Source organism: Podarcis gaigeae (genome assembly GCF_964106915.1).
Source record: "Podarcis gaigeae genome assembly, chromosome: 8".
In the NCBI taxonomy this organism is placed as follows: Eukaryota; Metazoa; Chordata; class Lepidosauria; order Squamata; family Lacertidae; genus Podarcis; species Podarcis gaigeae.
This window is the reverse complement of record NC_139684.1, coordinates 52,921,582-52,948,561: the sequence shown is the minus strand read 5'-3', so window position 1 is coordinate 52,948,561 and position 26,980 is coordinate 52,921,582. Positions and strand designations below refer to the sequence as shown.

Below are 26,980 nucleotides of genomic sequence, written 5' to 3'. Positions count from 1 at the left end.
AGCATAACTGAGCTAATGTGGGTGAACCATCCAGGGCAAAGTGCTCTATGAATACCAAGCACGGTGCCAAATCCAACTTAACTTCCTGCTCCTGAGCAGGAAACTCTGCCACCTGCAGTGTAAGAAGTACTGCCTGGGTCAGGATTTGGGCAGCCCTGGGGCTGTTCTGACTGCTGTGCTTGCATTTTCCCCTTGTGCAGGACTTTTGCTGCAGGAAGTGACCATGGCTGGCCTGCATGAGCAGCGATTTACAGAAGAGAAGCCACTGCTTCGGGGGCAGGACACTGAGCTGGTGAGTCCTGCTGGATTTGGCATCACTTAATAATTTTTTTTTTTGAAAGGGGACAAACCAAGTGGTAGCTGACAAGTGTATGGAATTGACAAGAGGGCAAGCAACCCCTGGACTTAAATCTAAGCTCTTCCCAGGACTGGTGGAAGGTTCAGCCATTGTTGAACTGCTTTGGGAACGGTGTCCATGATGGTTTCAGATTCAAAAGATACCTGAGTGAGAAATTACTCAGAAAGTCAGCAACCATTGGGAAGGACTGTTCCCTTAAAGCCCTAGTTTTGGGCTTCTCAAAGGCATCTGATCGAGTAGTGGGGAAACGAGGCTGATGCACTAGGTAGATCTTTGTTCTCATCTAGCAGGGTTCTTAAGATACTTGTCCTGAAACTTGTGCCAGTGTGACTTTGAGCTGGTCACACACACATCACTTTCATTCCGGAGACCTCTTCCACTGGAGATCTGTGGCCTGTGGCCTCAGGACCAAATTCAGACCCTTTATACTGCATAGGCTGCCAGTTGCTCACTCAGAGGCAAGAGGGATGTATGTGGGTGTAGAGATGGCCATTGGGCCACAAGCAGGAAGCAGGGCCCTGCCTGCCACCCTCCATTCCTTCTTCAGTGTGGATCCCCAGTAAACAAGGGGATGAGCAGAGCCTGATGGAAAAGCCAAAACCCTCCTGGACATGTTGGCAGGTGGGCCTCTGGTGTGATGCTGATGTGGGTGCCACCAATAAGGAACTTGCCTGGTGAGCCATGTCAGTAACAAAGAAGTTTGGAAGCTGTCTTCTGCCATCATATATATGCAGATATTTATATCTTGATTTAAATCCAGCTCCAAACAGGTGTGTGCAAGTGAAATTCCAAACTCTGGCTGACTATCATTTTCTCCTGGCTTGAGGAGAGAGAGGTCGGCCTACTTAGTACTTCACACCAGCACACAGCCAACTTCCCAATTTCCACTTGGCATCTACGCCACGGCCTCTGGCCAGCATGTTGACCAACCAGCCTTCCTCCCAAAATCTGTGCTCTAGAGATGGGCAGAGATTCTCCTAGGCAGTTGCACCTACTCTTAAGCTGCAAATTTGAGAGGGAGGCTGGCGGTTGTAGGGTTGTGACATTGCCAAGGTTTGCCAGTGACAATCTGGAGTGCCTCGGGTTCTCCATCCCGATTTGTAGAGAGTCAGGATAGATCCCAAACTTTCTGTGACAGGCAGCTGAATGATCCTCCTTTCAGGTAACACAGTATGATGATGACGTCCCAGGTTTGGGGAGTGCACTCAATAGGCTTAAAAGAAAGTCGTGAGCTATAATAGCCTGTATGAGAAGTAATGGTTTGATTTGGTCTGTTTCCTTCCCAGGAAAATTCAGATACTTTCCTCTCTGCAGTGAACACAGACTGGAAGGTAAGTTGCAATGTTTTCTCCTTGCCTTTGTGCGCCTGCCATGCTCAGCATGGTTCAATACATGCGGGCCAGTGGCTTAAAAATGTCAGAAATGGCAATTTGGGGCTGCAAGGAAAGGCACCTATTAAGTCTGAATAAAGGTGTGCTGTTCAAGGTGTTGTCACCTGCCAGGCCGGGCTTCCATTGGTCAGTTTCTTTTAGCTAATGTGGGAGCCAAATGTGTGGTTTAACAAAGTCCATCTGGTAGGTGTCTCTAGTGATTTTTATGCAATTAACCACATTAGTTGTGATGTTTAAGACAGCTTTTGTTTATTTAAAGTCAGATAACAAGCAGAGTTGCAATTGGGTAACTAGGCAATGGCCTTATCGGACAGAGCAAAACCAACATCACAGGCAAGAACTGAAGAACAAGGCCATAGGTTTATCCATCTGTGTCAGCAAATTCCTTTGCACATCTTCAGAGACATATTGACTCTGTTACAACAGGAAGGGGGTGTTATTAATTTGTGTGTGGTTTTTTTGTTCTTATTTTTCTCTTGTATTTTATGTTTTTATATTTTATATTTTATATGTTGTGAACCGCCCTGAGATCCACGGATGAAGGGCACTCTACAAATTTAATAAATAATAAATAAATAAGAATAACATCTATTCATACTTTTACTGCCTTTACACCTTAGACGACCTAAGTGTATTTATCAATAATTTTCTCACTGCATCTCCCAAGTTATCTTTTGGGTTCCTCATCACTACATAGGGCTTCTTGTCACATTAGCTTTCTTTATGTAGCCTTCAGCAACCCTGTGCCTACCTTTCCCCGGGACTAGGTAGAGGAGGCAATGCTTTGGTTCCTTCTCCCACAACTGTCTTTGCCTCTGGGAGGGGGCAGCACTGGTGCGCGAAGGTCTTTTATTTTGGAGGTTGAGACAAAACCTTTGCACAGCGGAAGGACTGACTCCTACTGCACAGGGAGTAACAGGATAAAACCTCCAGGCATCTGCAAGGGGTATGCCCTGACAGGCCTTAGGCTGAACCCTCTGTTGCAGGTGAGATGCCACCCCAAAGGCCCTCCCCCCCAATCAGGTGAGCCAGCTGATTTGACTGGCCAAGTGGCTAAAGAAGGGAAGTCCATTACCTACCCAGTCCAAAGATTTTTCCTCTCCCTTGCCTCAAGAACCTCACGTTTTGCTCCAGAGAGGGATTTTCAAATATTGTGGTGATGTCTCTGTTTCCCAGTCACCGAAGATAAGAGAGTTGCCTCTGTTCCCTGAATTCGCAATCAATCTGGGGCTCTAGGTTGGAAGATCACAGTGAGACATCAAAATGGCATTTCCCCAGAAACCTAATCTGTGGAAGCTACCAGGACTCTTGATTGAAATAATTGCAGACTTGAAGAGTGTGGTTGTTATTGATTCTTTTATTGTTTAATTTAACAATTTAAACTGTAATCATCATTATCAGGGCAGCTTGACAGTCTGTTTCTTCTGGGTCAAAGCAGATGGGTGGATGTGCATATTGATTGGATGGGTGAGCGGACTGCTCATCAGAGGAAGACCCCAGCTTTGTGGAATGGTGGTTCGGAAGATTGGAAAATGGGCTTAGACATCTGGCATGAGCCTGACTGGATAGCAGACACATCTGGCAATGCATACCTGAGAGCTAGAAGCCAGGTGAGGGCCACACCTGCCCTTTCCTGTCTAGCTCTGGAAGTTTAGCTCTGCTGACAGCAGGAACTTGCTTTGGAATGGCTTTCTCCCAACCTGGTGCCCTCCAGATGTTTTAGTCCAATAACATGTGGATGACATCAGGTTGGGTAGAGCTGTTGTGGAAAAGAAGGTGGCCTCTTGTCTGTTGCAGAAGCTGCGTGGAGGGGTGTTGAGTGCCTGAAATCCAAGCTCACTTGGCTGGGAGGAATTGCTCTTGTTTCCATGGTAGTGGTTGCTTGAGCAACAATTCTTTGAGTACTCTCATGTCAAAGCTTCAGCAGCTCTTTTGCGTGCCACTGACTTTTCTTTCGTTTTCATGCCCAAAGAGACAAAGGTCTGCAGCTTCTGAGCCCTCATTGCTTAGACTATGAACTGTCATGTGGGGAAGGATGGAGGCCATGCTAACGGCTGGCCTCCCCAACAAGCAAAGCTCAGGCAAGCGTGGGCTGCTTGGGAAATTGCTCAACTCCTCTTCACCTGTATGCTGTACAAGCCTGGCAGGAGCTGCCTCTTGTCCTTTAGACTAAGACATTTGTTATATGTTGCTGTTGTTCTGTAAGTAGCCTTGGTGTTTGAATAGCAAAGCAAAACACAAATCATTTTAATATAGTGTTAAAAATAAATATTTGGCATATCCACAGTTTTCCTCCAATGCATAATGTCCTAGTTTTGACCACAAAAGAGAATCCCCAGACAACTAGGCACTGTCTCCACTCCCTCCCTCCTTCTTTCCATGCCTTTCTGTGGTTGGATCCCTTTCCCCCAGATGCCGATGTAAGGAAGAACCTGAATCACGGACGTTGAATAAAACATGGGAGACTAGCCACACAGAGGTAAACAAACTTGTTTTGCCTCAGTCCTCGCAATGGTAGGGCCTGGGCTTCCTGCTTCTTGCATCCCGTTGATTTGCTGATACGAGGATCTCCAAGCAGTGTTAACTGCAGGTTAGATTGCAGGTTCTTGCTCAGTATGCATTTATGATTATTCCAGCCACTCCAGAGCTGGAACTGCACAGACCAGGTCTCGCTTTGACTCTCAGTGTGGTTTGGTGCGCAGGATTCAATGTGTTTGCCTAGACCTCTTAGAGAACTGGATGGACTTTCAAAAGCAGGGCACGAGAGCTCCTCCTTCTCCTCCTAACCACACCTCCTAACTGTGCACATTCTTCCCTGCTCCACCCTCCACAGCTACCACACCACGGACCTCTACCACAACCTGGTAGGAGGAGACCTCTCCTTTCACTTACTGTGATCTCATTCAGTGTGGCCACAGCCGCATTTCTTGCTGTTCAGGGGCTAACAAACATCTCACTCATTTTCTTCTAACATTTCGCAAAGCCTCTGTCTGCTTGCTTTCAATTGTATACTCCTTGCTAGAAGTACAGTGGTACCTCAGGTTACATACGCTTCAGGTTACAGATTCCGCTAACCTAGAAATATTACCTCGGGTTAAGAACTTTGCTTCAGGATGAGAACAGAAATCGTGCAGCGGTGGTGCAGCAGCAGGAGGCCCCATTAGCTAAAGTGGTGCTTCAGGTTAAGAACAGTTTCAGGTTAAGAACAGACCTCCAGAACGAATTAAGTACTTAACCCGAGGTACCACTGTATTAAAATTCTGTGCCCATCATAGCTGGATTGTGTGACCAATATGAAATTGTTCAAATTTGCTGTTTTGTATTATACATTCTAGTTTTGCTCACCATGAGAAGGGACTGCTGAAAATCTGGTTCAGCAGCTGTTCTGACTTCTGAAACTTCAACCATCAGTGCCCAGACACTTTATAGCTGTAAAGGATCTTGCTTTTTAAAAATTAAAGAACCATGAAATTCTCAGAAAGTTGAATTCTTTGCCTTCAATTTCACATAATCTGCTTTTCCTGCTCTTCCTGATAATGTAAGTCCAGGTCCTTTTTGAAGCTCTTGTGCAGCATGACTACATTGGGCTTTAAACTATCCTGGCTGTCAGTTTCCGTGGAGGGCTCTGGGTTTTTGCATCTTCAGAGAGTTTTCCTGCTTTGTCACCAGAAATCTGGACGGTTTTTGTAGGAGCTGGCACAGGAACACAGACCATTGAATATCTGTTTGCACTTATCCTCATAAAAGATACAGAGAGAGAATGAATTAATAGATGAATGAAATAACTGCAAGAGCCGGGTTTTATTCCGTTTCAGTTCCAGGTAGACAGTGTTCTGTGGCCTGTGAATGATGGGAATGAGCTGTTCTTCCCATTAGGAACTGCAAATGCTTCTGGACAAAATACAAAGACCTATTGGAAAATAAAACTCCAAGATGGCTATCACCTCTGGAGGCCAAGGCCCGAAAAAGACCCAATATGGAGGCCAAATGGCCGAAATATTGGGAAATAATAGAGAAAGAGGGCAATAATTGGAAATTGCAGAGTTTGGAAAAAATGAAAGACAAAGTGCGAGACTGGTTACACTACGCTCAGATTCAAGAAATTTTTAAAAAGGATAAAAAGTTAGGATTCCAGGTGGAGAAATCGAAGTTGGAAACAGAATTGTTAGAACCTAAGACTAAAGTACTCTCAAGAATGTATAACTTGCTGTTGAAATGGAATACACAAGATGAAATGGTTAAGTCGGCCATGATAAAGTGGGCACAGGATATTGGGCATAATATTATGTTTGAGGATTGGGAAAGGTTGTGGACCACGGGGATGAACTTCACGGCATGTAATGCTCTGAAGGAAAATGTAATGAAAATGATATATAGGTGGTACATGACCCCAGTTAAACTTGCCAAAATATGCCATGTGCCAGACAATAAATGTTGGAAATGTAAGGAAAATGAAGGAACATTCTTTCACCTCTGGTGGACTTGTCCCAGGGTGAAGGTCTTCTGGGAAATGATATATAATGAGCTGAAAAAGGTATTTAAGTATACCTTCCTTAAGAAACCAGAGGCCTTCCTCTTGGGCATTGTCGGCCAGATGGTGCCAAAGAAGGATCGAACATTCTTTTTGTACGCAACAGCAGCAGCAAGGATACTTATCGCTAAGAAGTGGAAAACTCAAGATCTACCCACGCTGGAAGAATGGCAGATGCAGCTGATGGACTATATGCAACTGGCTGAGATGACTGGCAGAATTCGAGACCTGGGAGAAGAGAGGGTTGAAGAAGATTGGAGGAAATTTAAGACTTATTTACAAAAATATTGTGATTTGGTGGAAAGTTAAGTAGGATGTTTGATCATAAATAATTGGCCACCACAAAATCGGATCGGAATGGGATATAAAGTGAGATTAAGAGAAATAAATTTGCAGAGGACTATATTTAAATAAGTGGTTATAAAATTTGCAAACTAGATGATAAATTGCATGGAAAAAATCTATGATGATGAAAATGGCAGCGGGAGATGTGAGGAAGTCCAAAGAAGTTATGAAACTCTGTTGAGATAAAAGTAAGGTTGTTTATTGTCTTTGTACTTTATTCTGTAAAAACCCCTAATAAAAATTTTATTAAAAAAAAAGGAACTGCAAATGCTGCCCCAACACAACCCATGAAATCACTCCTGCTGTTTCCTGGCACACGTGACAGCCTTCTTTCTTCTTTCTGCTGCCCTAGCTCTAAGATGGAGCACTTCTGGTCATTGCAAGCATCGATTAAAAAAAATAAATCACATCAATTCATGTCTCCAGCATGCTGAAGGGGTTAAAATCAACTATTTCTGGTCTGTGAGCTACTTTGTGCTCCTATTGCAAGTCATTGCAGGATGAGGTTCACTGAAGCTCAACTCCAGTGATTCATCTTTTGTTTATTCATTTATTGGATTTGTAGACCACCTTTCAGTGCAAGATGCCCAGGGCGGCATCTCATGAAAGCAGGGAAAGCACCATATAGAAGCCACACAAATGGCACCAGCAGCAGTTTCCAAGGGTCAGTAAAATTAGTATATTCAATACAGAGCACTGCACGCCAAAAAGTTCTGTCCTCAGATGCCACCCACCTAATTTTGAATACCGTGTCAGTGCATGTAGAATGAGATGCTAAAGAGGTCTTCCAATGAAGAGCAGGCCCATATGGGCCAAAGGTGAGCCTGTTCCCAAACAGTTCAGGGCTCTGTTGGCTGCTAAGCAGAAGCTAGCAATGTCTGTCAGTGGTGAGCAAGGATGTCATTATGCCCCGCTGTCAAGGATCTCACCCCTGCAGGAGTCTGGTCACCTTCTCCCCATGGCAATTCCTCCTCTGGGCTACACCACAGAGGCAATGCTGCACTCTCATATTATAACTGGGGGAGGAAACCTTCCCCTCTTCATGTTGCTCATAATTTTCTAAATATCTCTCTGACCTCCACAAAGTGGGGCTTTCCAGCTGAGAAAAACATGGCTACAGTTCTTCAACCTTTACATGTGTGGAGGGCATTTTGGCCCCAGGATAATTTTCCCTTTTTGTTTTCTGTGCCACAATATTATTTTTGAGACGGGTTGACTTGAACTGCGAGTCCTATTCCAGGTGTGGCCACGCCGTTGGTTTATGAAATATTATTAAATGTTTGGCTTTCTTAATAACCTCTTGGAACTGATTTTGCTTCTCTCTCATTGCAACAGTCCACTGTGTGGTCCCTACCTAAGATCTCTCTCTTGGATAATCACAACCAATTTCTTACCTCGTTCCAGTTCTCTGGTCACATGCTGGCTACCCCCAAATAATTCTGAATCCTTTCAATATCAGCAGTTTTGATTGGCTTAGGATTTCTCCTGTGGACCTACCAGTGAGAGTTACAGGCTTTATTTACATGCTCCACCTTTATTGGTTGGTTCTTCAGACACACAAATTTGGAAATAGTGCCGTTAATTTCTAAATAAATCTAGATTGTTTTGGGTAAGGGCCGTAGCTCAGTGTTGCAGCATAGGTTCTACATGCAGAAGGTCCCAGGTTCAATACACGCCATCTGCAGGTAGACCTGGGAAAGACTTCTGAATTCTGAAGAACTGCTACCAGTCAGAACAGACAATACTGAGCAGGTTGAACCAATGGTCTGACTCAGTGTATGGAAACTCCCTGCATTCCGAATTTGCTAACTTCTCCCAGGGGTGGCCCTTTAAAGTGACCTCTATGCAAAACAGTGGCAACATTGAGCCAAGAGGGTCCTTGGCCTCCCAGGGTCTTTGGCCTTATAAAAACCAGAACATCCACCAGGAACTCCTTTCTGGCTTCTGTTTCTCGCCTTTCTTTGAGACAAGCTTCATGGAACCCCTGAAACTCCTTTCTGGGTTTGAACCTGGCAAACTTTGCTGTCATCTGTGCAGCAACAGCCAAGTCTCCACCTTCTCTCATCACATTTCCCTATAGTCCAGTCATGGAGCAGCTGCCTTAGCGTTAATGTTCCTCTTTCTCCTCTTTCACTTGTTGGAGGCTAATTAGGGCTGCTTCTCCACACTCAGTCTGCTTCTGCAAACACTCATTTCCATGCACGCACGCGCGCGCACACGCACACAGCCTAAAAACACCACAACTTTATGAGACAGACAGACAGACAGACAGTCAGGCAAGTGTATTTTTCACTTTTTTATGAATGATCTTTTTGGTGCTGTATTTTCACACCTTGTTTCGATTAGAAATTATGTGACAGACAGACAGATGCTACTTTGGGAGCACAAGAGTGAAATATATCCATAGAATGATTCCAGGCTAAGAAGCAAAGGAATTTGATTTCAAAAGGCAGTGGAGCTGTGTAAAAGCAGCAGTTCACAGGGCATCCAATGCATCTCATGTGTGCATGTTTCTTGTGCCATCCACATGACATTGTTCTCATCCAAGTTGGCAGCCCACACTCTCACACCCCCCCCATTTAATTTGTCTTTCCTGATCTACAGATAAAAGTGGTAAGGGGGTGGGGATCCAACATAATATCCCATGATACCCAACTGTGGACATATTGAAATGTATTGTGTGGGCTATTTTTGTGTGTGTGTATGTGTAGTGACATTTTTCTGGATGCCATCTTTCACAAGACCCCCAGCTTCCACTGGTGGGCTGCTGCTGGGAATGGCGTGACACACACTTTTAAAAATGTGATTGTTTTCTGGTATATCAGAAACATAATTTTTTTAAATGGCAGTGCACCCAGGTAAACCAAAAGCTGCAGGCATGCCCACAATAGACTTCAGTTTTCCAGAACTCATGGAGGATGAGGAAGTACTAATTGAGGGGAGGGGACAACAAGACATCTCATCAAGCACCTCCCACTAGTGTGGATGGGAAGCAATGAGACAGAGTTCAACTGAGAGTGCTCATGTGTGGATGAAGGTGTACAAAAGCACATATGGAAAAATCTGATCTGTGGCACCCACATGCATATGGACACTCTGGAGTCTACCTTAAGGTGTGATTGCAGCATACACATTTGCCAGCTTGTACATCATACAGAGACATCTGGCATCCTTGCAAGTCTCACCCCCAAGGGCTTGCTGCTGTTGACTGCATAGACAATGGGCTCATCCACACTTTGCCTAGAAAGCATGGGTCCAATAGGTTTGGCCTTTCCCCCATGTCTTTCCCCCTGAAAACCTGGTCTTTAGTGCTAAATCGCAGCAAATGACAATCTCTGGAAATCCTGAATGCTGTTTGTTCTGATTCAGCACTTAAACACGTGTTTTTGTAGGGGAAAGCAGCGGGGCAAGTGGAAGTGTGGGTGAACCACACACAACCAAGTAAGCCAGGATCCTATTTCTAGCCTTGGGATCCAGTTGAAGTATGTCAGGGGACAGCTCTGTCTATTTCAGCACCACGGACAGTGGTTTCATTTGCATACTTTGCTGAGGCCTGAGCAGAGCTTGGCAACAGATTGGATTCTGTCTCAAATGAGCAAGCTCAGCCTGAATTACCTCGGCTGTCCCAGGCTGTGATCTGGGACCTGGAGCTTTCTTCAGACTGCAATTGTTCTGCAAACCAAAAGATCTGGTTTCTGGACCAGATTCTGATGAATCTGTCAGGCCTGCCAGATTTGATTTTAGAAAGAGCGGAATTAAGTTGTCATCTAAGAAACCACAATGTTGAAAACCTGACAATCTTTATAACCAACTGCAGAGTCCAACTCACACTATGCCAGATTTCAGACTGTTAAGAATGGTATTCAAGTTAATAAAGAATCCCATTGAGGAGACAATATGAAACACGCCAGCTTCTTGGTCTCATTTCATGTGTACAGCAACTTATGGGGGTGTGGTGTGTGTGTGTGTGTGTGTGTGCCTGCCTGTCTGTCTGACTGTCTGTCTTCATAATAAAACTGAGGATCTCATTGTGGATAAAGTGTCAGACTTAGAACAGGGAGGGCTGGATTCAAATCTCCAATCAGGCACAAACTTCATGACGTGGCCTAAATCTTCACCAACCACACCTCACAGTGATGTTGCAAGGATAAGGGTTGGGGATTGGCTCCTCAGAGGAAAGGCAGAATTAAAATGGGGCGAGTAACGCTACTTTCATTTCCCCCAAGTTTTGTCTGGAGCTGAAATGGCTTGAGATAATGAACCAAATTAGACTACTGAAATAGTACCTAACTAGTTACTGCCGTTGTATTGTATGTTCCAAAAAGACAGGAAAAAATAACCCTGCATTTCAAAACTGTCTGAAGAGCGTCAGATTGAGGAAATCTGATGTCAGCCTGTCTTTGCTCCCTCTTTCTGTGGGAGCCAAGCCAGCAGTCACTTTTAATCTGTGGAGTGGAGAGGGAGAGAGCAGTTTTTCAGAGCTTTTCTCCCATTCCAGGCTTTGAGTCCAGAAGAGTCTACTGTACCTCCTTGCAGTTTGTCGTGCCTTGTTTTACTTTCTTTCCTTGGTTTCTTGCCCTCTGTTTCTTTCTCTTTCTTCTGATGACCATTGGAATGTTTCCACCCTCCTCCTGCAACTGTTTCTTTGGGGTTCTGAGGACTCCTGCTTTTAAATCTACTTCTGGGCCTTTCCGCACTTCTTTCCCTCTTGACAGTTGCATGGGATACTGCTGCCCTTCTTTGGCCTTCCACACAGACACTCTGCAGTTTCAGGTAATGAGGCTGCTGAGGAGGGGGGGGGAGGGAGGTCAGTGGTAAAATGCAAGAGAAGCACCTTCATGGTAGGTGATTAGCCAGTAGCTAAGGCAGCAAATAGGGACGCGGGTGGTGCTGTGGGTTAAACCACAGAGCCTAGGACTTGCCGATCAGAAGGTGGGTGGTTCAAATCCCCGTGATGGGGTGAGCTCCCATTGTTCGGTCCCTGCTCCTGCCAACCTAGCAGTTTGAAAGCATGTCAAAGTGCAAGTAGATAAATAGGTACCACTCTGGCAGGAAGGTAAACGGCGTTTCCGTGTGCTGCTCTGGTTCGCCAGAAGCAGCTTAGTCATGCTGGCCACATGACCCGGAAGCTGTCTGCGGACAAATGGCGGCTCCTTCGGCCTATAGAGCGAGATGAGCGCACAACCCCAGAGTCGGTCATGACTGGACCTAATGGTCAGGGGTCCCTTTACCTTTACCTAAGGCAGCAAATGTAATACAACCCACCTCTGAGGCTCTTACTCTTCTTTTAAACAGACATGGACTGATCCAGGGCAAATTTTGCACCCTGTGAAACTCCCGGCCACCTAGGTGAGGTCAGGTCCCTGGACCTCAACCTGTGCACTTGACAGCTATCTGCACTTCGGTGCAATGGGCAGGGCTACATTTGTTTGGGTTGGTCAATCTTAGCCAGCTTTTGCACACCTGGTACTTTCCAGCATAGCGATGAAAGTTGTAGTCCAGAACATCTGGAAAGCATCTTGCCAGATTGGCAAACGCTAGTCTAAGCAATCTGTTAGTATGAAAATACTAACATCCTCCCCCTTTTCATGACATCATTGCTGCAGATTTTAGCACATTTGCAGCCTATTTACATACAGATCTTGTGATCCACTATTTACATTCCTTTGTGATAGGAGTGTGGGAGTGAAACTCAGACACTGAACTTCCGTCCTGTGTGCTTTTGTATTTTCTCTCTTTGTTCATTGCTTTCGGACAGAGCAGACGTGTGTGAAGCTGCTGCTCACGCTAGCCATGTTTGCTGTTTTGATTTGTAAATAAAGGAAGCTTTCGCGATGCCAATACCTCCACAGCCTCACTTCTTGCTGTTACTCTGCTGATGCGTAGCGTGCCCACAGCTCCACAGGAGGTGGGTCACTGATATTGGATGCTGGCTCCGCTGATGCCATTCAGGGGCCGTCCCGACACAATCTTGGTGGCTTGCTTGAAGGGTAAAATGAGTCTGGCACTAGCTGCAAGTTGACTTTTCACAAAACTGGGAGTGTCACATTTTTAAAAAATGTTATGCAACTCTCTGGTTCTCTCTGAACCAGTGGGCATGACATAGCTGCTGTGGGTTGGTGTCCATTTCCAGCTCAGCACACAGTAAGTAAAGCCCTTATTGTGGGTGCCATTTTATGACCCCGCTTTAGTTTTTAAAAATCATTATTTATCTATTGCTAAATGCTCTTCTGGCTTTTTTTTTTTTTTTTTTTTTTTTTTAGTGAAACCAAGGCATGGTGTTGTAACACTGTTAGAATTATGGTACATCATGATGGTGTTATAGCACCATACCTCTGTTTCATTGTTGCTTTTAAAATGTAGCTAGAGAAGCATGATAGTGACACTTTAAAAAGTTGATTAAAAAAATAAAAACAGGGTCACAAAACAGCACCCACCACAAATGTCACAATCAATGTGCGCTGAGCTGTGATAAGTTAACTTTCCAGACATGTCGCTGCCCATGTTGAACCCCTCTCCTTTAAAACCATATTTACACATGTGGAGATTGTGGTACTCTTCCATCCTTCTAGAAAATTCCACTCAGTGTGGTCTGAGAGATGGTGGAAGAACCACAAGAAAAATACAGGGTGGCAGTGACTGTATGGTGTCATCATGTGGAACATGTAGTATGAGAAGTGAGTGAATGAAACTTGGGAATTCCAACTTTGATGCCGAGCATGAATGGTGCCCTGAGATAGGGCTATATATTCTCATCTGTTCTGAACCCAGGACTCTTTGAGACACAGAGAACACAAATATATTTATTTGGAGGGTTGAAGTATAATGGAGAAAGAGACTAGATTTGTGCTTGACAAACCCCACCTATGGGGAAGAGCTGCTTCCCCCCAGGCAAAGAGGTTGTTGATGTGTGTTACTCTCCTCTTGCAGAGCAAATGTCCTCAGGAGGGCTGGTGTTTGCAGCAGAAGGTGGGCAATGTCAAAGATGCTGCAGATACAGATCTGTCACCTCTCAGACTTGAAACAACCTGTCCTTGGGCATACTCCCAAAATCTGCTGCACTCCCTGAAGTGATGGGGTGCTGGAGCAAGGAAGGGGGCCCGTGGGCTGGTTGCTGCCTACCCACCCCAGGTCTCCTCCCTCCACTGCTCTCTCAGTGCATGATAGCACAACCCTTAAGCTTGTATCCATTCACAGCTTTTTAGTGAGAGGTCAGGAGTTTGCTTGATACCCTCCCTGCTTGTCTCTCCCCACCAAGCCTTGAGTGTCTCTGTCCTTGGAATAGACTTTCCATTTCTGCAACCTGAAGACTGTGTGTGTGTTTGCATCTGCATTTGGAGAGCTGGTTTAGAGGAAGAGAAACTTGGGAATGCAGCAGGAAGGCTCTGTCCTTTCTCTGACGTGCTTTGATGTTCTCTAACCCTTCCTATGGAGAAGGCAGGTGGGAAGGCTGAGCATGACTGCAGTGCACCAGAGAGGGGGAGAGAGGGAGAGAGGGAGAGAGGGAGAGAGGGAGAGAGGGAGAGAGAGAGAGAGAGAGAGAGAGAGTGCTCTTCCTCCTCCTCTAGCTGGGGGACCTCTGGGCTGTCTTGCTTTCTCCTTCCCACCTTTCAGATAACATGCTAGTGGGGTGCGGCATGCAGGCATGCAATTCTGGGCCCTTTGTGAGCCTGCAGATCTGCTTCCTCTTCCTGGGGGTGCACCCGTAGAAAGTGAATGTCCGCCCTTCTGCCTGCGCGCTCCCATCTTTATTCATGAGGGTAAAATGGAGACTGGCTGGCTGTGTAGTAATGTTGTTGGGAAATAAATAAATAAATAAAAACAAACAGGTGCATTTCCATCCAGCGGGAGCATGACTCATCCCCCCCACCTCCCCGCCCTTGCCTATCACTGGGCTCCATTTGAGCAGTAGAATGCTTCAAACCAATCTTTCCCTGGTGAGCTGGGGAGGAGGAGGAGGAGTTAAGCCAGGGGGTGGGTCTCCTTTATCAAGGCCGGTGGAAAGAGGCCAGCCCACTGCAGAGCTGTGCATCTTCCCAGCTGAAAGAGAGAGAGGAGAGCCTGTCTAGAGCTGGAAGTGGCCAGAGAGGCAGAGGGTTGTTGTTGTTGTTGCTGCTGCTGCTGCTGCTCTTGCTCCTTCTCCTTCAGAAGAAGAAAGGCAGCTCACCATGCCAGAGTGCTGGGATGGGGTAGGTACAGCTCAGCCAGGCAAGATGGGGGGGGTGCAGGTGGTGGGGCTGCTGCATGCCACTGCTGGGCAAGGGGAGGGGCACCCCCCCAACATTACTGGAGACCCCAGCCTGCTCCTTAACCTCAATGTTTTCTGCCCCAGCTTAACACAGTTCAATATGAGGGGGATGGATCTGCACTAGTCCTTGAGCACGTGTGCCAGGTAGGAGCCTTGAAGGACAGCCTGGGCCATCCTCTCTTAGAATGCGGGTGGTGCTTTTACCCTTTGCAGCCACGGAAGGAGAAATCAAGGCACGGTGCATTCCGATTGCCAAAGACCAGCTTGGCCTGGAAGTCCTTGCCCTCTCATTTAAATGCCAGGAGATGTGTGTAGGCATTTCGTGGCAAAGCAGAGAGGCATTCTGCCCTGGCTCCAGCACACTCTGTGGTTGCTTCAACCTGGCATTGAGGGGAAAGGGGTCCACAGGATGGACCAAGCCTCTTGTTCCTGCTTCCCTTTGGGACAATCACAGACTTGGATGGTGCGTTATGGAGACAGGGCATGGGAAACCTTTGTGGATTCCCTGGGTGCAACTAGCGGGGCGGGCGGGCAGGGGAAGCATCTCCTCATTTTGCAGTGACAAGGGCTGAGGCTGCAGGCATTTTGGGGGAGGGGAGGAGGAAGGGGATAATCCATGGCTGGTTCCTGCAGGTTCCCTCCTTGCTGTTGTGTCTGAAGCACCCAGCAAGCAGATGGGCGAGAGGTTCCGCTGAGGCACATGCTGCTGCCTGGTGTCACCTCTCTGCTGTGCAAAGGGCATGTGTGGCATCTGGGGAGAGAAAGTGCACCATTTTCTCTGCACACCCAGCATCCCTTTTGGCACGTACACAGCTCCTTCCCTCGCTGTTCCCATTCCTACTGGCTGTCCTCTTAGAGCCTCCCTGCCTGGCTTGCAGAGGTGGGTGGAGGGGGAGAACCTCATCTGTGGCTTTGCGCTGGGTGTCGGGACTCATTTGCAAAGCAGGAGGAGAACATCTTTGGCGCCATGAAGCTGAGGCAAGGCGTCTCTCTGTCCTTGCTGAGACCACACCTGGCAAACTCTTCTTCCACAGAGCTTTCCCCATCAAGGACAGAGCAGGTGGAGCCTGGAGGCAGAGCTGAGCCAGGGCTGTCCATCCATCTGGAGGGCTGCCTTGCCTTTCAGCCTCTGCCCTGCTGTTTGACCTTGAGCAAAGCTTGCCCTTGACAGGGATCTCTCTCTCTCTCTCTCTCTCTCTCTCTCTCTCTCTCTCTGTCTGTCTCTGTCTCCCCCCCCCCCCCAGCATTGTTGATGCTCTTGGTAGGCATCTCACTCCACTTCCAAGATGTGGGGATAATCTTGGCTAAACCTGCCAGGATGAAGGGAAGAAAGGAGGAGTTTCCCATAACTGCAGCCTGATCCTCCTCAAGGATGGGACTGGAAGGGGAGAAGCGGGTGGCCAAGCAGAGCCTCCTTCAGATGACTGGAGAGTGCTCTTTACAGCAGCTTTTTGGCTGCTCCCCTGCTACAGGGTGGAATGGGGGTGGGTAATAGACTGTGTGGCTGTTGTTGCCTCTAATCTGCAGGGTTCCCCCCAAAAGGCGTTTGCTTCTAAAATATGCAGCTCCCTCTGTGGGGCTCGGTGGGGAGATTTTGTTGGGGTGGAATGGGAGCCAAGAGTTCTGTTGGATCATGAGAGCCAACCTCCTCCTCCTCCCCCTCTTGCCCTCCTTTCTGGCATGGCTGCCTCTGCCGCCGCCACCACTTTGGTCTCTCTTTGCCCTTCTTTGCTTCCATCTCTCCCCATATGCTATTGCCAGTTGAAATGGCTGCTGTAGAGGTCAGCTGAGGGAGGAGCCTGATGAAGCTGGTCTTTCAGAAGAGCTGTGAGTCGCCTAGTACTGAGTCAGACCGCTGGGCCGCGTAGCCCAATCTGACAGGCCGTGAGGATGTCTTGAGTAGGGTACTACGTGAGAGTAAGTATAGGAGCCTGGGGCACTCTGGGCATTTGCTTCAGGGGCCCTCTTCCTTTCCCCTTCCCATTCTGGAGTGGGAAGGGCAAACTGGGCATTTGTTACCCAGAGGGGGATTCTGTGCGTTGCAGAGCTGCTGACCTCTCCCATCCCAAATGCCCTATCTATGGCCTCATTTTTAATGTTCCATCTATCTAATTTATATTCTGCATTTTTCTGCAAGAGCATTCAAGGCAGCTTGCAATAATGAGCAATAAAATGCAATAGCAAGACTATATCAAAACAGTGGTGCAATAGATGTACAATATCAAAAATGAGAGGTGGTGGAGCTTCTGAAATTGACACCTTCCACCCTGGTGACCCCCCGCCCTGCCCTGATCCCAGGTATGTACAAGTTATTTGGGGCTACTCATTCATGCTGCAATGGCAGCCTGCACATGTTCTGAAGCCCAAAGGAAATATTCCCACCACAGCATGAGAACCTCGGCCAACACTGTCTGGTCGCAAGTGATACTGGTCATGCTTGTGAGATACTGACGTGAGAAGGAGCCACATTGTCTCGCTGTCCCTAGAGCTTAACTAGTGTGGGTTGAGGCCGAACCATACCAAAGCTTATCCCATGTAACAGGAAGATGTTCCAGAACAGAGACCTGGCCCTGAGAAGGGGCTCCACTGCCAAAACTTGGCTCCAGATAATAGGAAGAACATAGAAAGAGCCTGCTGGATCAGGCCAAGGGCCCATCTAATCCTGAATTCTGTTCTCAGAGTGGCCAACCAAGATGCCCATGAGAAAGCAGTCTCTGAGCACAAGAGTCGTCTCCCCTCCTGTGACTTCCAGCATCTGTTATTCAGGAGCATTACTGCCTTCAACTGTGGAAGCAGAGCAGAACCACCATGGCTAGGAGCTAGTAGAATAATAAAGAATAACAATACTAAGCTATTCTGCAGCACTTTCAAGTTTTTAAAGGGTTTCAAAAACATCACCTCAATAATAGTCGAATTGTCTCATTTTAATTTTATTTGACAAAATTTGCATATCCCTTAGCTGTAAGCAAATCCTCTAAGCAGCTTACAGAGATAGATTTATGTATGCCTTCAAAGTATTTTTATCCATTTTATCAATGAAAATGTTGACCAGGATGGTGGCTGCTGTGAAAAAGTTGAATAGCATATTAGGGATTATCAGGAAAGGCAGAATGATAATACCTTCATGCTAGCCTTCCTGCCCCAGACCTACAGCTCCCATCAGCATCAACCAACATGGCCAAATGATGCTGGGGCTGATGGGAATTGTAGTTCAAAACATCTGGAGGACACCAGCTTGGGGAAAACTATACCAATTTTATTTTGCAACTGCATTTGGAATGTGTGTGTGTAATTTGGGATGTTGTAGAACTGAACAGAACAGGGGAGCTGCCATGAGCAGCAGCCTGGAATAGCCAGCTTCCAAGGTTATTGGCTTAGCTGTTTTGGTTTAAAATTGTTTTAATGGTTATGTTTTCCCATAGCTTGGCTTTATTGTGTATTTTAATTAAAGATATTGTAAAATTCCATATTTTAATTGTGGATTGATCTTACAGTTGTAAATAACTTAGAAGCCATTTTGGCATATAAGCAGGATATACATTATTATTAATAATAATAGATCTGGATTGCCTTCTTCCAAGTGAGCAGCAGGGCCCCAATCCCTCCCTTGAGTCCTATGGGCCACTAGAATATTTCTGAATATTGTTGGCAACTGTGGCCCTTTTATACTCATGCGTTGGCATCAGGGGATTAATGGCCAGCCTCTCAGGACAGGGACAGATCACAACCTTCTGTTTTGAATAATTTCACTAGGCCAGGATCACTAGGGACCCATAGTCAGATGCCCCATCATCAGCTATGTTCAGATACATTTGATCCATCCTGGCAGGAAGTTGGCCTCCTCCTTGCTGCTGTTTGACCCCCATTTTCTGCCTCTCTCTTTCTTGTGGGTCCATGGTGTGAGAGAACAGATGAATTGGTCCCTGATCTACTGGCTCCCACATCGTTATTGGAATTGACTAACCTAGGCCATCATCCTAGAAATGTATCACTTCAACTTAACAAATTGCAGTCTATTTGCATCATTTTTATAATCATTCAAGGAGTCCTTTTAAAAAGTGGGTGTTTTAGGTTGTTCTCACAGCAGCTCCATGAGGTAGATTGCTACTATGTGTGTTTTACGAGAGGAGAACCCCACTTATCCCATGCATGATATGGATGTTCATCCCTCTGCCCACTTATTATATCTATTTTTATTATTTCATTGCATTTATATCCCACCTTTTTCTCCAAAGTGCTCAAGGTGCCGTACACAGTCCTCATTTAATTCACACAACAACCCTGTGAGGTAGGATAGGTTGAGAGCCAGTGACTGGTCCAAGATCACCTGGTGAGCTTCATGGCAGAGGGTGTCAGGGTTTGAACCCAGGTCTTAGTTTGACACTCTTAACTACTCCACCATACTTGCTGATGACTTTTGTGGTGACCCTGGAAACACACAAAGAGGATGGGCAGGGGAGCCAGGCTTCCACACTTCTGAGGTCTTATGGGAATGAATATGGGGACTGGCTTCTTCTAACCATACAAACAGGCTGACCGTACAAACAGCAGGTGCCTTCCACAAGGAAAATTGGAAAGTGGGAATTGGAGAGAGAAGACGGAGGTGCCTCTTCCTCCATTCTGAAGTGGATCAAGCGATGTGCACCTGGACCCTTCTTCCTGCCAGGCGAGGACTGATACAGCTCTTTCTCTTCCATCTTTCCTCCAGGAGCACGATATCGAGACTCCATATGGGCTGCTGCATGTCGTCATTCGGGGGTCCCCGAAGGGAAATCGCCCGGCTCTCCTGACGTACCATGATGTGGGACTCAATCGTAAGTGTAGCACTTTCCTTCTGACCAAGGTAGGAGAGGAGTAACTCCACCAAAGGGTGGGAGGTTCTCAGTTTCTGTTAATTGGACCAACTGTGCTTCATGGTTTGGGCACCAGAAAGGAGCAGGATGGAGGCAGCAGGTCCCAACTTCAGTGCCTGAGGACTCCTTGGCTGATTTGCACTTTTGGGGCTGCGAGTCCCAAGATCTTTTGAGGCAGAAGAGAGGGGCCCAATTTTAGTTGGTGACCAAGAAACAGAGACACAGAGTTGGGTAGAGAACTATGATTAGGCCAGCCAAAAGTCTGAAGACAACATAAGCTTCTGAGCTACACCAAAAGCTTCCTCAGATAAAATGAGTATTTTTTTAAAAGGGTATAAATTCTTGCATTTCTTCTTAGACTAGGCTGGTCCAGCAGATCAAGAGGCAGATAAAAATCAAGACAGACAGACAGACAGACAGACAGACAGACAGACAGACAAATAAGAAACTCCCTGCCTCTTGACATCAAGGAGGCCCTTCGCTGTACTCTTTTCAAGGCCTGGGTATAACTTTTATTTAAGGCAGGCCTATCCAGACATGTAGATGTTGGCACCCTTTAATCTTTTTTGGCTGTTTTAATTATTTTAAACTGTTTTTCTTTCTCAATAATTTTAATGGTTTTTGTAAACTGGTTAGAGATTTTACTTCAATCAAGAAGTGTATAAATTTTGTTAAAGGCCCTATTGTTGAGTCCTGTTCCTTATGCCCGCTGTCACCTGTGTGCCCAATAATGTCTTGTACAATTTGAGTATGGTGGTTGCCAATTTCCCTTGCAAAACCAAAGCACCGCGGAGTCTTCCATGTCTTAGAAATATGGTTCGTTCCCACATATTTGCACCTGGAGCCTTCAAGAGAGGGGCTGCAGAACATTACACCCAAAGAGTGTCCCTCAATGCTTCTCTCATAGCTTCAGCAAACTTGGCTCCAAAGCAACAGCCAGTTATGGCCCCTGATATGCTGCCTCTTCCAGCCAGAGTTCAGGAATCCATTAGTTGGAGTCTTCTCAAACTCTAACCCTTCAGAGATTGCCTCCCCAATCATAACAATAAGGAACATAGGAAACTATGATTTTGAGTCAGACCACTTGATCCATCTAGCTCAGTATTGTCTGCACTGACCGGCAGCAGCCCTCCAGGACTTCAAGCAGGGATCTCTCCCAGCCCTTCTGGAGATGCTGGTGATTGAATTCTGCAGGCAAAGCAGTTGCTTTTCCACTGAGCTGCAACCCAAGAGTCTGACAGTGCAGATGGCAACTGTTGACATTCCAAACTAGTCACAGGGGCTACTAATTGACCAGGAAAAATCAGGCCTACTCTGCTGCCTTGTGCCTTTAGCAGAGGCTTGCTGGTGGCAGAGGCTGCTGTTGTTGCTGCTGCTGCTGGGGTGGGGGAGAAGAGATGTGGCTGGGCGAGGAGGAGGCGGTCATGTGACTGTTCGGCATGAAACTGCTGCTGCTTGTCCAAAAAGGTCACCTTGGAATGCTGCAGAGGGAGAGGGGGGCTGCAGGGAAGGTGGCTGGGAGGCTGATCTGCCACAGCCTGAAAAATGAGGGAGGCAGGAAAAAAGCTGTCAAGAGAACAGAATGGAAAGCTGCAGGCTGATTCCTTGCAGGCTTGTTCTAGGCTGCGCTGGGAGCAGAGCTGGACCAGGGACCTTGTTTCCATGCCACCCCTTTCCCCTGAAATTTCTGTCCCTGAGAATCTGGACAATGCCAGTGGCAAACCATTGCAGTCCAGTATGTGTTTCTGTGTTGCAGGGAGTTGCACTAGATGACCCTGTGCTGGCTGGGGCTGATGGGAGTTGTAGTCCAACATCTGGAGGGCGCCAGGTTGGCAAAGGCTGCCCTAAAGTGTGTGTGGGCCAGCATGGCTCGCTCCCGCCAACCCCAGCATCATATGCTTGTGCTGGCTGGGGCTGATGGGAGTTGGAGTCCACCAACATCTGGAGGTTGAAGTCTGTTCTGTGGGAAACGCCGAAGGTTAGCACACTCAGCAGCAAGGACTGGCGAAATGGTGTTCTCCACCAGCAAGGCAAGAAGTTGGCACGAGAAAGGGGAAGATCAGTAGGCCTGGTCCCACGGAGCAGCTGGGGAAAGCAGGCCAGGCCTTCTGCAAGGCCCTTGGCTAGTGCTGCTGGCTATGGTTGAGGCAGGCAACACAAGTTGCCTCAGCAGAGTCTTGGATGAGCTGGCAGAGCTTCAGTGTGTGGGTGTGGTAGTCGAGATGGAAGCACCACCCTCTGGATGTGCCATTTGGCCACTTAAAAGGCCAGTGCCTTTTTCTAGGCCGTGAGGCATTATCAGTGGTTCCCAAAGTGGGGAGTAGTGGGGGGGGGGCAAGCAGTTTATGGAACCAAGAAGACAGTGGCCAGAAAAGTTTGGGAACCACTGTTTCAGGCTCTGGGGACAGCCTTTTAGTCTCCTCGGGGTTTCCCTGACCTCTCAAAGCCACCTGTGTCTGGTGGCAGAGGTGTCTCTTCAGAGGGCTCTGGTGCCAGTGCAGTTAACCACCCACCAATTCAATCTACATTTACACATAACAATGAACAAATGCAAATTTGTGTCATTCTCCGACCCTTTTAAGCACCTAGCAATTTCACAGGTTCCTTGTTAGTTGGACTACTGGGCCCCTGAGGGCCAGGGATGATGGTTTCCCAGCACTAGGCAGTTACACTGGTGCAGAAACAGCTTGAAAGGAATATTTCTTCCTCCCCACACCTGGCTGACATTAGGGCACAAACAGGTCACACAGGAGAGCCAGTGTGGTGTTCATGGTTAGAGTGTTAGACTGTGACCTAGAATCATAGAATCATAGAGTTGGAAGAGACCACAAGGACCATCGAGTCCAACCCCCTGCCAAGCAGGAAACACCATCAGAGCACTCCTGACATATGGTTGTCAAGCCTCTGCTTAAAGACCTCCAAAGAAGGAGACTCCACCACACTCTTGGCAGACTGGGAGACTGGAGTTCGAATCCACACTCAGCCCTGAAGCCCACTGGGTGACCTTGGGCCAGTCACTGCCTCTCAGCTTAGCCTACCTCACAGGGTTGTTGTGAGGATAGAATAGGAAGTTGAGAACCACACACACCACCTTGAGCTCCTTGGAGGAAACAATGGTTTATAAATGCTATAAATACAATAATAAAATAAAATAAAGGGCAGGGCAACCAGCGCTCAGAATTTATTTCCAAGGACATGCTTCTTTGTTCCTCAAGCTTTGCAACCTTTTTTTTTGTCCTGAGTCCTGTTGACTTTGACTCTGTCTCTCTTCCCGCCCCCACTTTGATCCCTTGCAGACAAGCTTTGCTTCAACACTTTCTTCAACTTTGAGGATATGCAAGAGATCACCAAGCACTTTGTGGTCTGCCACGTGGATGCTCCTGGGCAGCAGGCGGGGGCCTCACAGTTCCCTCAGGGGTAGGTGCCTCCCATGGAGCAGCCTCTCCCAAACTGGCACCCTTCCAGGCATTTTGGATTGCAACTACAACTCCCATTATCCACCAGTATCATATGGCTGAGCTGGCTGGGGCTGAAAGGAGTTGTATTCTGAAACGTCTAGGACACACTTTGTTCTTGCTGTGTTATGGGATTGCTTGATCATCATTGCTACACTTGTCTTCCAGCACAGCTGGCCACACCTGGCCAGGTTTCCCATCAGGGATGAGGAATGTGTGGCTCTCTAGGTGTTGTCGGACCTCAGCTTCCGTCATCTCCAGCCGTCAGCCAGGTGGGCTGGAGCCAATGAGAATTGCACTTGGACCCCGTCTGGAAGGGCACAGGGTTCTCCATCCCTGCCTTAAACAGAGTCCCTCAAACACTCCCTTGTGGGTCATGCTGTGGTGATGGTTGTAACTTGGCAACCTAGTGAGGATGTGAAACTTGTGGTGGATGCCGACCTTCTCATTGCATGCTGATATCAACTCTTCCTGGGAGGAATAACTGTCATGGGTCTGGGTATTAGTCATGTTGGTCATGTGAGCTGGCCCTGGTTCAAGGTAAACATGGCTGGACCTTCTCTAAGGGTAAATGGCATGGGCAACCAATAGCTCAGATGCTGAAGCAGGCCAGCCCCACACTCCCACTGATTGGGGGAGGAAGGAGAGGCCCAGGACTGGCTCAGAGGACGGGGACTTCTCTAAAGGAGAATTGGGGCTTCCCCAGAAGAGCAAAAAAGGGGGGTGCTTCCCTAGTCCCTGGTCGGTCTTTCCCTCAGATCTCCCCCATCATGCTAGGAAAAGACTTCAACATTGTGTCCTGACTCTCCTGCTTTGTCTTCACAGGTACCAGTATCCTTCCATGGACCAGTTAGCTGCCATGCTGCCCAGTGTCGTCCAGCACTTTGGGTGAGCCTTGGGTGACCTACTTTTCCTTGCTGTGATGTGAAATCACATGATGGAGCAGGACTCCCAGAGAGGCAGTGGAAGGAGGAGGGTGGTTTTAAATTTAGCTTGGAGCAAAAGCATCATACCTTTGCCAGCCTCTTGTCCTCTAGATGTTTTGGACTCTGGTTCCCATCTTCCCCATCACCATGTGGTCCTTCTGGCTGGGGCTGATGTAGTCCAATCCATCCAGAAGGCAGCAGGATGGAGAAAATGATGGCATGAGTGAATGGTGGATGAAGTAATTGGATAAATTGCCACTGATAAAGCTGAGGAATATTTTAGATCTGGTTAATGAGTTGCTTGGGAGGAAATAAATTAGCTGATGGTATTTGTCTTATAAAAGTTCTATGATTAAGATATTTGGCAAACACGAAGCATCAAAGTTTAGTTGAGTGAAGGAGGCTTGAAGACAGCCACAAAAGTCCACCAGTGGGAGGAAGGAAGGGAAGTGGCTGCCTAGGGGACCACTGATCACTTTTCTTTCCGCAGGTTCAAGTATGTGATCGGGATTGGTGTGGGAGCAGGCGCCTATGTCCTTGCCAAGTTTGCTGTAAGTGATCAGATGGTGGGTGTGTGTGTCCTGCATCCTAGCCAGACAAGGCTTTTGGGTTTTTTTTTAATCTATCAAGGCCCAGCACCATTTTGGGTGTTTTCCAGGGCAGGGACCTCCAGTCTGATCCTTGGCATGCTTACTCAATGAAGCTGATTGCCGGGTAAGAAGAGTGATAGTACCAGCAATTCCTATTTGAAGTGACCTGGGACTTGCAGCTCAGGGCTTTGGAGAGAAAGAGCTTTCTCCACCCCACCCCCCTTTGATTTCTTAACTCCCCAGGGAAGTCTCAGGTTGTGGCTCTGAATTGGACTGGCTGTGCCTTGTTACTGGGCAGAGCAGCCTTCCTTGACTTAGTGCCCTCCAAATGTTTTAGACTACAACTCCCATCAGCTCCAGAAAAGCACTGCTCCGCTGGCTGGGGCTGATGGCAGTCGTAGTCTAAAAGCATCTGGAGGGCACCAGGTTGGGGAAGGCTAGAGAAGGTTATCCAATCAGCGTATTTGTATTTTTAGATTCTAAAGATATAGCGCTTGCTTTATGATACTCACTTTTATGCTTACTAATTGCCTCTCTGTCCCAGTGGATACATCTGTAAGCCAGAATAAACTCCCATCTGCCTGTCTATCTGTTTTGATTTAGCTGATCTTCCCAGATCTGGTTGAAGGCCTTGTTCTGGTCAATGTGGACCCCAATGGCAAAGGTTGGATCGATTGGGCAGCCACCAAGGTGAGACAGCCTCCTTCCCCTGCCGCTACTGGGTGTGTGTCAGAGCCAAGTCTCTGCAGGCCAATTGAGGTTTCTGATGCTGCTGCTCAAGTAGACTCATTGCTGGGGACTGACAGCTGAGTGAGGTCTCTTTGGATCCATGGACATCTGTGCAAAAAGCAATGTTCATGCATCTCCCTTTGACAACCCATACAGAGCAGCCCATACAGAGTGGGGCCACAGGGCATGTTTGGGGGGCAGGTGTTGGTAACTTATTGTTTTATCCATTTTTAACTGCCAATAATACATAAAATGTGAAAAAAATCCCCTCCTTTCCTATCAATAAAAAAACTAATTACAATGGTCTCCCTGATTGCTCACTTTTAGTTTGGTTTGCTTAGCATACAAACAAACAAACAAAAACAAACAAACAAACAAACAAACAGAAATCAATATATTCTGAGGTAATTAGTACAAACGATGAGTACATTTGCCCTCATGTGGCTTGTCCTAATTCACTGGTTCTGTTTCCAGGTATGTTATTACTGCCTGCCAGTCTTTCATAAAATGGTCTGTTTCTGTCTCCTTTCTTGGCTCCTAAATTGTTATGCTAATTGATCCATAATTAAGAAATCCCAGGGTTTTCTTAACCCAATCCAGGCATGTAGGGGTTTTCATTTTTGTGCTATCAAAAATTGAGCAGCTGTTTAGTAATCTCCATCTAGGGCCTTGAATTCTTTCTCAAAATATCCCAGACCGCAATAACCTGTGCAAAAATAAAATAAAATCAATTTTGCATCTGTTTGCTTAATCCCCCCCTCACCGTTTGCACAACTTGAGAAGAAAAGCAGTTCAACCTTCAGCAGTGAAGGCAATGAGTGACTTAGCACAGAAGGGTTGAGAGTGGGATGTGTAGCGTGTGCAAATGGCACACAGAGCCTAGCCCCTAAAGAGCTTGCTGCTGCCACTCTTCAGCATCTGCCACCTGAGGTAGCTGCCTCACTCTGCCTAATTAGAGGGCCAGACCTGGAAGCTGCTCACACATTTAATGTAACAAGCTAGATCTTTTTCAGTGGGCTACTGGGGTGTGCAGCGTGTTCACATGCAACCATTCTTGGGGCAATTAAAACCCCCACACCTCCCAAAATAAAGCTGCCTGTGGCTCAGTGCAGTGCTGGAACTGTATAGTAGTTAGCATAGTCCTTTGCTCCTATTTTCCAGCCTTGTGATGGAGGCTTCTCCAACCTGGAGCCCTGCACCAGGGCTCACTGCCATTCCTTTCTGTGGGTGTCACAGCTTGGCACATACTTGGTTGGGTGTGTGATGATGGGTTATCTCAGGAGACAGAGGGCAGGTGGGCAACAGTGGGCCATCCTCAGCTGACAAGGCAGCTCCTCCCAAGAGGTCTGCTCCCCACTTGGCTTGGGACCAAGTGACTGGGTTCTATGTCCACTCCTGACCGTCCATTGCCTGGAATGTGCTAACTGAAATTCTTGACTCACTTGTAGGATATTTCAAGCACATAAATTCTCAGTCATCCTTAGCCCATCACAGTGGATTGTGCCCTAGCTTAATATCCCTGAACTGCAGAGGGAGAGGCCTTTCTTTAGTCTG

General features: G+C 47.1%; 1 protein-coding gene across 6 annotated transcripts in view; it reads left to right on the top strand.

Moving 5' to 3' along the window:
* The window catches only part of NDRG4 (NDRG family member 4), a 51,127-nt gene that overhangs the window by 10,861 nt on the left and 13,286 nt on the right, over positions 1 to 26,980 (top strand). For 4 of the 6 annotated variants that reach the window (XM_083751377.1, XM_083751376.1, XM_083751375.1 and 1 more), the window contains exons 2-8: positions 201 to 292; positions 1,645 to 1,689; positions 19,582 to 19,687; positions 23,023 to 23,143; positions 24,007 to 24,069; positions 24,598 to 24,658; positions 25,301 to 25,387. In XM_083751377.1, the coding sequence (XP_083607503.1) occupies positions 224 to 292; positions 1,645 to 1,689; positions 19,582 to 19,687; positions 23,023 to 23,143; positions 24,007 to 24,069; positions 24,598 to 24,658; positions 25,301 to 25,387 (552 nt within the window). In that variant the 5' untranslated portion in view covers positions 201 to 223. Of the gene's footprint in view, positions 1 to 200; positions 293 to 1,644; positions 1,690 to 14,630; positions 14,815 to 19,581; positions 19,688 to 23,022; positions 23,144 to 24,006; positions 24,070 to 24,597; positions 24,659 to 25,300; positions 25,388 to 26,980 lie in introns of those variants that run through there. The other 2 variants (XM_083751379.1, XM_083751378.1) reach the window with 2 other exon arrangements.